The sequence below is a fragment of the Glycine max genome, chromosome 8 (assembly GCF_000004515.6).
Source record: "Glycine max cultivar Williams 82 chromosome 8, Glycine_max_v4.0, whole genome shotgun sequence".
NCBI classification, from domain to species: domain Eukaryota; kingdom Viridiplantae; phylum Streptophyta; class Magnoliopsida; order Fabales; family Fabaceae; genus Glycine; species Glycine max.
The window spans coordinates 18,210,625-18,222,428 of record NC_038244.2 but is presented as its reverse complement, the minus strand read 5'-3'; the positions used below and the strand labels follow the sequence as shown (position 1 = coordinate 18,222,428).

The 11,804-nt window shown below is 27.4% G+C and overlaps 1 protein-coding gene across 1 annotated transcript; it reads left to right on the top strand.

The window, feature by feature from the left end:
* Nucleotides 1–3,382: 3,382 nt before the first annotated feature.
* On the top strand, nt 3,383–8,159 carry LOC121175224 (putative glucose-6-phosphate 1-epimerase). The gene is made up of 8 exons (XM_041017743.1): nt 3,383–3,568; nt 3,738–3,812; nt 4,859–4,915; nt 5,002–5,162; nt 5,304–5,444; nt 6,154–6,256; nt 6,353–6,452; nt 7,945–8,159. The coding sequence occupies exons 1-8, from the start codon at nt 3,476–3,478 to the stop codon at nt 8,157–8,159; spliced, it is 945 nt and encodes a 314-aa protein (XP_040873677.1). The 5' UTR covers nt 3,383–3,475.
* The last annotated feature ends 3,645 nt before the right edge of the window (nt 8,160–11,804 follow it).

Genomic DNA, 11,804 nt, shown 5'->3' with positions numbered 1-11,804 from the left:
GTTAGTTGCATGGAGCAGCTTCCCTGATGAAGGGTCATGTGGTTCAATGTGTCAACATCAAGAATATGGGATAATATACATTTGTTCTCTTGGTCAGCAAACTTTGCCAAGATGCACAAGTTACATGTTCCCAATGGTGCTTGTAAACGTGTTCCTGTGTATATGCTTTCACCAAAGTTCTGATTTAGCGTTTACTGTTTAGCCGCTAATAAAGGAGGAATTTCACTCAAGCAATTGACTCTGACAGGGGATGTGAATAATTCATCAAGCTTGTTCAATTCAGAAGTTAATATCAAAGAAATTAAATTAACAGTTGAAAAATAAGGAACGAATTATTCTAAAGAAACATAGCTATGCATAGAAAACAGCTACCACATAAATCGAATTCACATAATCAATCCGCAATGCACATGAGTTATATAAAAATAAATAAAAATTCAAGCATACCGACTACAAAAAAATGTTACAGAGAACCGAAGGTTTAACAATCTCCTGCAGGTGGACGAGGTCAGAGCTAGCAAGGTGACAATGTCGTGTTTGGGTGATTTTTCTGAAAAGGGAAGTGTATAAATAAAGAAGGGGAGCGAATATAACAACTATGTATTATTGAACTTAATAAGTTCAACAAAGAAATTATCCCGCTTGTTTGCATGCAAATCCCGTCCATTTATCATGTAAATTACGTAAATTTTATTCATGATCTATCTGTGTCAATAATGCATTAATTATGCACGACACGATTTGTTAACCAATCGATATGATATTCTTATTAATTACATTAATCCTCATTATTGTATTCCTTAAAAATGTATACGATTTCATATATTTGTGGAGGATATGATTTCTCTAAAAAAAATCACATTTTACTTTCCCATAATCTCTAATAGAATCACGTAAATAATTAAGTATTCATGCAAACCAATTTTCTTTTTTTAAAATCTCCCATTTAATTATGAAATTTAATGCTTTGTATGTCATGCTGCATGTAATCTCCTATTATGAGTCTATATTGATACCGGAAACAATTCTTATTGATAAACTTTAATAATAAGAGATTTGATGAATTTTACAGGGAAACAAGGTTCACACAATCAAGCAATAATAATCTAATTGGAACAATATTTAGGTTACAACGCACAATAGATTTTTCATCTATAGTAATTTTAGATGTTATTATTTTTAGACTTTGTATGGGTTAACTTAAGCACTAAAGATAAATAAAATGGTAAAATATATTAAAATTTTCTCATAAACTAAAATTAACTTATATACCTTGTAATTTTTGGAGAAATGAAAGTGATTTTATAAAACCTAAATACATAAATTAATTTTAGTTGGACTACCTTTATATTTTATTTCGTATAACTACTTATGAAGAAATTTATTCAAATAAGTCCTTAATAGAATTCTTTAAAGTTCTTATACAAATTCAGTGAAAACTATGTGGCCACATTCTCATTTTAGGTTAAAAACGTTTATACTAAAAACATTAAAAGTTTGTTTGCATCAATTTTCTTTTATAATTCTTAAATTAATAAACATACAAATAAAATTATTTTTTAGTGTGTTTGGATTATGAGTTGAATATAAAATTATATTTTACATTTAATTGCTATTGAATATAAACTATTAAAAAACAGCCCGTGCGATGCACGGGCAACCCGACCAATTTATTATTAATTTTAATTATTATAAATATATTCACATATAAATACATTTCATTCAAATAGGTCAGAATTCGATACTTTAATGATCATTTATTCATTTATCCCAAAATAAGATTGTTTACAAATGAAAGAAATAAGAATATTTAACAACGTATATATAAGACAACGTTTTTCTAATGATGATAACTTTATGCGTGTTTATTTTAAGAAACAATTTTTTTGAGTGGATTATAAAAAATAATTATTTAAATTTTAAATCTATAAAATATGCTACATGTTTAACGGTAAATGAAATGAAAGCAGTGTGAATATAAAGAAGGAATCATGTGTGGTAAGCTCTATGTCAGTTCAATAAATTAAATATATATATATATATATATATATATATATATATATATATATATATATATATATATATATTGATATGTTTTAATTTTACTATTTTGAAAATGATTTATAAATATTTTATTATGATTAATGTTAATTGAATAAATTTAAATATTAATAAATTATTTAAAAATATAAATATGTTTTATAATTAGATAACTAATTATAGAAAAAATGATTTGATAAAAAAGTTTATGAAAATAGAATAATATGAATATATATATAGTCACAAATATAAATAATTTATTTCATTCTTTTAAAAATATAATATAAGAATTGTGATGAATTTAGAGGCATGTTTTATTTAAATGAATGGGAAACAATATGACAAAGAATAATGGATTAATCGTTGTAGGTTTTAGTGTTATATGAGTGAATAATCACATTACTATATCAAATATTATATTACTATAATAATTAGGATCTCTAGTTTCTTGATGAGATCCAAGATATTTTCACAAAATTTGATTCTTTAATCGGTTATGAGATATGATTTAGTTATACTTTGAATTATTGGTTTTCTCTCATGAATATATTATATGAGAATCAAATTTAAGTCTTTTTACACAAATTCAATGTGTGGTGGTAACTTAATTACGCCCATTCGATAATATTATATATCATTCTACGTTATCAAATTTACATTGCTTGTACTATCCAAATTTGTTCCTCCCACTTTCGTATAAAATAACCCTCTAACTAATTAATATATATACATATATATGCCTTAAAATAATGTTTTAATATATTAACTGTGTTTTCTTTACTAAAAATTAGTTTGACATTTTGGTGGGATTATATTTGGAAATTTAAATTTAATATGGTCATGACTCAATTAATAAAAAAAACTTTATTCTTATGTACATAAACTTTATAAATTTAAATGCTAAATATAATTAAAAAATTAAAGAATATTTTGTAATATGTAATTTGAATTAAATATTTTTAATATGAATATATCTTTATATTATATAAAGATATTCATAAACTTATATGAAGAGGAACTCCTATTATTTCTGACTTTATAAAATTGTTAATTTATTTTTATAATATTATATACCACCAAACCGGGTTAAGCTATAAAAGAATTGATGGTGTTGTGAAGGGGCATGAACAAATATAATGTTTTTAGTAGAAGAAAAATGAAGTAAATAAATAAAAGGGGAGAAAGCATAAAAAAAGAAGAAGAATGCTGGCGTTGAACTTAAACTAAATGAGTTATATATCCATAGTCAATGTAATTTATTATATTATATTAGCTATATTAATACATGTATGAATCTATATATAAAAAACACGCATACCCCTTAACTCTCTCTTTCTCTCTCCTATCTTGTGTTGATTGTTGATGATGCAGTGTATATATAGGATTGGGGAAGGAGGACGTTGTTTGTGAATTGTAAATCTGAAGGAAACAAAGAATGTCGCGAGAAATGAAGTATGTGCAACAATGTATGGGTGTCAATGGGCTCGAGAAAATCATTCTTAGAGAAGTTCGCGGTTTCTCTGCTGAGGTTTCATCATTTTCATTTGCGATCACATTTGCAATTCTCAATCTTTTCTTGCATTACCACAATTCACAATTTAATTCATTTTTATCTTGTGATCCATCATTTATTTATTGTTCTGATTTGGGATCATAATTATCACTTGCATTATATTGTACGCCTCATGTTTGTGTAGGTTTATTTATACGGGGCTCAAGTTACATCATGGAAAAATGACCTTGGGGAAGAATTGCTTTTTCTCAGTAGTAAGGTTCAAGTTTCACTTGCATACATATATATGAATCTTTTTGAGCTTGTGACTTTCTGAAATCATTATCATAATTCCTCCTTTTTACAAATGTTATTGTGTAGAGCGTGGATGAAATTGATGAATAGTTTTCTGGAAAAAAAATAGTGCATTCATATCTTAATACGAAAACACATATATACTAATTGTAGCCAACTATCCTTGTTTAGAAAAAGTCTCACATAACATTTTCACTTTTTTTTTTAAAGGACATAGCATTTTAACTAGTCTCAACTACATACAAAACAAAGTTATATAACAGGATGAATTTGATACATACATACATACATATATATATATATATATATATATATATATATATATATATATATATATATATATCAAATACAAAATGATAAATGAGTTGGTAACTTTTTTTCTTCTAGAAATTTGTTGTTTTCACAATATATGTAGAAACCTAGGAAACAAGTATGGTATGGTATAAACATAAACATAAAAGTACAACAAAATTTAAAAATTATAGAAAACAACATAACTATAATACAATATATAATACTAATATAAAATTAACATTAAAAAATATTAAGCAATCATAAAAAAATCATGCTTTAAGAGTGAGAATAAAATATTGTATATATAATAACAAAAAAGTTAAAATTTGTTCATTTATTATGATATTTTAATTAGTTAGTATAAAAGTAAAAAAAAAAAAAAGTGTTTGACACGATTATAAAACATCGTCATTGCCATTTAAAAGTATTTGTACTTTTTTTTTATTGTAGAGATCGACATAAAAGCAAATGTAAAAATAAATAGATATGGGAGAGAAAAGGAAAGAAGAAAACTAATAAGTTATTAAGTTTGTAACAAGATTGTTCACGAGCACTAATCGTAACAGTGAATTGAATTTTATTCCTTTCAAATATGTCTTTAAAACTACTTCTTATGCATGAACCAACTCAACAACTAGTCACTAAATCTTGCATAGATCTCTTCCCCTATTTGATCATTTTATATTCATATTTCCTCTTTTATATGAATTGTTGCAGGCTAGTTTTAAGCCTCCAAAATCCATACGTGGAGGTATTCCAATATGTTTTCCTCAAGTATGTGTGTATTTTTTTTTTGGGTTTCTATGTTTTTATGCCATTTAGTTAGTTTCTTTTTTGAAGTACTTCTTATTTATTTGCAGTTTTCAAATCATGGCTCTCTTGAGCATCATGGATTTGCAAGGAACAAGTTTTGGACATTAGATCCCAATCCCCCAGCATTTCCAACAAATAGCACAAACAAAGCTTTCACTGATTTGATTCTTAAGCACTCTGAAGATGATAACAAAAGTTGGCCTCATAGGTATATAAGTTAGCATATATAATTACTAATGTAATTATAAAAAATGAGCTTAATATTCTCACACCCTTTTAGTCCTTTTTTGTATTAATTTTTTATTTAATAATTTGGATTAAGAAAATATTTTTTAATGATTGCTTATAGATACGAGTTTCGCCTGAGGGTAGCTTTGGGACCTGCAGGAGATCTGATGTTGACATCTCGCATTCGAAACACAAACACGGATGGGAAACCGTTTACCTTCACATTTGCCTATAATACATATTTCTATGTTACTGACATCAGGTTTTATATCGTCTTCAGATACTTAGTGATATATGCATCCATCAATATCTTTATTTTTCCATCTAGCCATTCTTAATATTCTAAATCAACTTTTAGTCAAATATGATAATATTCTTGTTTCATTATCTTTTTAAATATTTTTGCTCATTGTTAAAGTATATATTTTGACTCCTTTAAAACAAAATGTATACTTTAGATTAGAGAACAAAATACACTTATAATCATTAACTAAAATCAACTTCAATAAAAAAGTAAGAAAATCAACAATTGAAATTGTGATAAAAGTAAAAAAAATATATAGTAAATTTTAAAGTTAATTACAATCTCAGTCATTGATTTTCTAATTAATATTTGGAGGAGTCAAAACTTTGTTATTACATGTTAATATTGTAGCACGATAAATAAATGTAGTCTGGGTGAATCCATTTCTTAATAATTGAATTTTTTATAATTGGTGAAAATAAAGTTTTGAAAACTTCAAATCTTTATTTATGATTAAGCACGAATACAAGATACTTTATCAATACTTAAAAATGATTCTAAGTTTAAAAAGTTCATAAACAGCATATAAATTTCGGACACTTTCATATCTATGTATTGTTATTTTCATTTGGCCGTGGTCTAGTTTAACATCATATCATAATTACATTGTTTTGGAAATTATTAGTTGTATTATTTGCAAGCTAATTATCACAATTCTCATGTCCAGTGAAGTGCGAATTGAAGGATTAGAGACACTAGATTATCTGGACAACTTGAAGAATAAAGAACGATTTACTGAACAAGGGGATGCTATAACATTTGAGTCTGAAGTTAATATTTATTACAAGTATAATAATTTTTTTGTGTTGATTATATTTTATTGGTTCAACTATATAACTATTTTATTTCATTTTTTTATGTTAAAGGTGGATAAAGTATACTTAAGCACCCCCACAAAAATTGCTATCATAGACCATGAAAGGAAGAGAACTTTTGTACTACGAAAAGATGGGCTTCCAGATGCCGGTGAGTTTAATATTATTAATAGTCCTCCCTATATACATAAGTATTATGAAGAAATGTGATATTTTTTTTGGAAGGCAAATATTTGTATTATATATAATCAAAAGGACAATCATGTATAAAATGTACAGTTGTCTGTTTACATGATGGAATGAATGATCCTAGTTACATATATAACATATCCAAGCAAAAGAATTCAAGCATAGGATTGGTTCTTGTAGCCATGAAGAGATCGATGAATATCTGGTCTTGACCTCTCTTCTTATACAAGAACCACTGTCATGCTATAATCTTAGAATCTTCAAGTAATTTTCTCCCATCATAAGCCTGATTCTGAAAAGCAATGTTGTTTCTCATCTTCCATAAATTCCAGCAGGCACAATGCCACAGCAAATGTTTCCATTTCCTTGATTTTTTTTCCTTTGACCACAGTACCAAAAAGCTTGTAAAACTGCAGCAAATCATCTGACAGTGCAAAAGAATAACCAACCCATCAAAAAAAAATTATAGCCCAAAAGGCCTTTGTATATTCGCATTCAAGGCAGAGGTGTTTTGCAGTCTCCAATTCAGATTTACAGAAAAAAACACGAAATGTGATATTAGATGATGAGAATTTAGAATGTAATGATAAAAAACACAAATGGTCAAGTATTTGCACAAAAAAAAATTATGGTTACTCGTGGCAGGAATATGTATATTTAGCAAGCATTTGCCAAATGCATGCATGGTCCCATGATTCAATTTATTTTAAAGAAATGATTGTTTGTCTTTGCCAACTCCCTAAGCGATATTTTTAAGAATAAATTATTATTTTTCCAAAAATAAGCGTTGTGACCCAAGTTATGTCAAACATGAGTTAAAATTATTTAACCCTTTAATAAAATTGTTTTTATTGAAATTACACAGTTAACTTGTTCATAATGAATAAAACCTTTATATGTTTGGTTTGAGGGAAGTGAAACGAGAGGAGGAAATTCTTAATTTTATCTTATTGAGTTAAAAACTTTGGAGGAAAAGAAAAGGAAATGGGGAGGCTTAAATCCTTCTCATCCAATTTTGGTCTTTCTTATAATATTGGAGAATTTAGAAGATATGAAAGTTGATTTATAGTTTTTGAACTATACAAATTGAATTGTTACGAGATTTTATTTTATTATTCATTTCTCAGGTTTATTATCTATCTATAAAGGTATTTTAGTATATCATTCATATTTTTCCTCCCTCCCGTTTGTAAATCAAACAAGGTGACTTTAATCTTTCTTCCACTAAAAATCCTTCTTCTATTTCTCTCCTTTAAGCCAGACTCGTTAAATTTTATTTTCATGAAATTAGATGCTTGTCTTGTTTATAATATGTTGGAAAATTGAACATATGTTTATCCAAAATATAATTGTAAAGCCTAGTACAAGAAAATTGATTTAATCTATTGTTTGTTGTATGGTGTTAAAATCAAGTTTGTCATAATGTTTAATATTAATGTATTTTTTCTTTGTAGTGGTATGGAATCCATGGGACAAAAAAGCAAAAACCATACCGGATTTAGGGGATAATGAATACAAACATATGCTTTGTGTTCAAGCTGCTTGTGTAGAAAAACCAATTACTCTGAAACCGGGTGAAGAGTGGAAAGGAAGGCAAGAAATATCTCCAGTTCCTTCAAGTTATTGTAGTGGTCAACTTGACCCACGGAAAGTGCTTTTTAGATATTAGGATTTAGGATGAGTTCCAATGTGTCTTCTTTGTAAAGGTACTTCACTATACCTTGATGGATTACAAAAGTTATTTATATCATATTATTATGAACTTTATGAGATTATGTGTGGTGCAAATTTTATTCGATTGATGAGATTTTATTAGAAACTATAAAGTTATATATTGGTATAAGATACAAATAGGTTGATCAAATCCTCTGTATAAAAAATGAAATACAATGATTGCTTATTTTCTTAGTGATAATTGGTTAGCGATTTCTTATTTTTCCATGTGTTACATGTTGTACTTATTAATTTGATTTTGTGTTAGTGAGACTACTACGATGAGTTTTTCTTTAAAATAAATACTTATTCTTATTAGTTATATCTTGACAACTTTAAATCCATCACATATTGTTTGGTCATTTTTCTTCTTTTATGGAATGAAATAAGCAAATTGTTTTAGTCAATAAATTCATAATATTGACAGGGAGAAAATTATCCATATATAATTACAATTTTCTCCCTTGATCCTTTTTTTTATGGAATCAAGTTTAATAATTAATAAGTTTATTTCTTGTAGAAACTTTTGTTGCGTTAATGGTGTTATCAATGAATTATTGACAAGATTCTTCTTAAATTTAAGGGCAGATTTATTTTAATCTAATTGTCTATATTTTTTAGCCTTAATTATGATCAACTACTTGAGGTGAATGTAAAATGAGTTATTAGAAAGAACTTAGTAACGGTAGATTTGCATAACTTTTTCCATTGGAAGAAAAAGATATTGCACCACTGAACTCACATTTTTTTAAAGCACCCCTTGTATTTTTTTGGTGAATGAAAGCACCCCTTGTTAATAATTAACAACAATTAGTTGTATCAACTATTCTTTTTTTTAACCTTGTTTCATTTTACATTTTCACAAAATATTCTTATCAGATATATTACCTTGAATAACAACAATCAATGTTATACATTTTAAGGAATTATATTCTAAAGTCATTTACTTCTTGCTCCTTATAAGTTTCTATTATGGGTATTTTATTTCTTGTTTTTTAAACAACCATATTCAATTTATGATAATCTATAATGTGTGAAGGTTTTTGTTTTCTTTCTTTAATTATCTTTTCATGACATTATTCAACCAAATATAAAGAATAATAAATTATTTGTGCACTTTTGATAACCTTTAAGAAACTAAGCCCATGAGAAACTAAAAACGCGAGACATAAACCACTATTTATAATAGAATCATATGTTTTAGAATGTGTGTTAAAAATGCGAAAACCAACAAGTTGAAAAAAAGGTTTGCTAGCCAAAACACAACACTGTTGCTTTCTTGGTAGCTTTGTGAATATTGAATCTTAAAAAATCACTGCATCAAACATTGTATTATTCTCACCAACGTTACACAAAGGTTAGATTGATGACACCTTTTAATTGAAATCTTTGCTACACAAGTTAAGGACATTTTAAACGTTACTCCATTATTGTTAAAATATATAAAATGATTAAAATCTCTACCATACAAGTCCACAAAATCTTAGCAAATATAGTAACCTAGTACCCAACAGCATCTTAAGTAACACTTGCACCATTAGCAGAGAATTCCTTATTTTTATATGAACCATCAACATACATTTTAGCCATCCAACAATTCGGATTGTACACCCTAAATATGAATATACATAATACAAATCTTGAAGGAAGAATAAGATGTGTGTAAGCCTTCAACTTTTAAGGAAACTTTTTTTTCTTTCTTTGTATATGACAATTAAAGCTTACTTGTTACTAGTCGAGCCCTCAAACAAAATAATACGTTTGATTTTCAAATAAGCTAGATCAAGTGACTGAACAAACTAAGTGCTAATCTATTTTTTATGCGGTGGCATGATTAGCCTTCCTTGACACAATTCTCTGACTCTAATACACAAGATCTAAATTGGTAAAGTTAACGTTTCAAGATAACAAAGCATCTCTAAAAGATTTGTTGTTTACTGTTATTGTGTAGGAGCATAATACCTACTACCTTTTTATATGTATTTCACATTGTGGTAGGAGAATGTGTTCATAGCAATAGAGACTCATGTAACATTATACACACCCTTGTATTTGGTATTACTTTTTGATCATTGGGATCATAAAACTTTTCTTATACCCAAACATTAGCAATCAAGGTGTTTGGATTTGGTATCTTGTTTCTTCAATTATATCTCTTTGTCTTAAAAAAAAGTGACTAAACAAACTTTCAACTTTTTAAAAAGCCTTATGCCATAGAAGAGAATCATGACTTTTAGAAAATAGGTGATATTATTGTATGTAATATTTGATTTATTATTATTGTTGTTGTTTTAGTATGAAATTGTGTGTAGGGAAATTATGTATGAAAGATTTAATAAAAAATTGTTTAATCCATTTTCTAATTCTAGTTTATTTGCTTGAGTACAAAAAAAAAGTTTGTAGTAATGATAGTTCGTTGTATTATCTAATTTTTTCTATTATTTTTAAGAGATTTTAAGTCACTTATTTTAATTTTTAACCCTTTTGTTTTAAAATATGAATTTTAGAATATTAGACTTGAAATTTTATGAAATTAGTGTTAGACCTTGTGGCCTCAATAATCTTAAGAGAGATAGGCTTAGAATGCAGAAGAAGCAACAACAATCAATTTAATAATGTTCTATAAACATGCAAGGTAAAATTGATTGCAGTAACATAAATGAGATAAGGGAAGAGAGAATGCAAACACAATTTTATACTGGTCCGGCCACTTCCCGTGCCTACATCCAGTACTCAAGCAATCCACTTGAGTTTTCCACTATCTTTGTAAAATCTATCACAAAGTCTGAATCACACAGGGACAACCCATCCCTTGTGTTCAAGAATCCTTTATAACAAGAGACTCAGAGTCTCTTAACCAATCTCATTGAATAAGAAGAATGAAAGAAGAATTCTCTCTTCAAGAGAAGAATATTACAATAAAGATCATGTAGGAATCCTTATAGATTTTGCAAGTGTTTGGCCAAGGATTTCTTTTGAGAGAGCATCTGACAATGAAGTTCTTTTGGAATCTCTCTCATTGTCTTTTGAGAGGATAAGACATTTTTGCCAAACAAAACTCTCTCTTCAATTTCGTCCCAAGTCACACATATATATAGGCCTTTGATGGCCATTCAAAATCCAAATGATAAGATGTGACTGTTGGCGATATTCATTGAAAATCCTCTCTGGTAATCGATTACACTAATAATCGATTACAGAATTAGTGTAATCGATTACACAGTTGTTTTTCTTGAACAGTTGTGACCCTTCATTTTAAAATTTGAATTCTCAATGTTCAGAGTCTCTGGTAATCGATTACATATGATGTGTAATCGATTACACACTTTTAAACCATTGGTAATCGATTACATGTATTGGTAATCGATTACATGTGCCTTGAATGACTTGAAACCTTTCATTGTGAGGCAAGACTTGATCTTGAAGAAATCTTGAATCAAGACTTTGTTTGTTGAAACAATCTTGTATTAATCTTGAAGCAAAATGAGCCTTGTTTGATTCTTCTTTTGACATCATCAAAATCATGTGTACATACATTCACAATTAGTTTTTTATTTTCTTATATTTTGATGTTTTGATTTTTAGGTAATAAAGAAGGAAA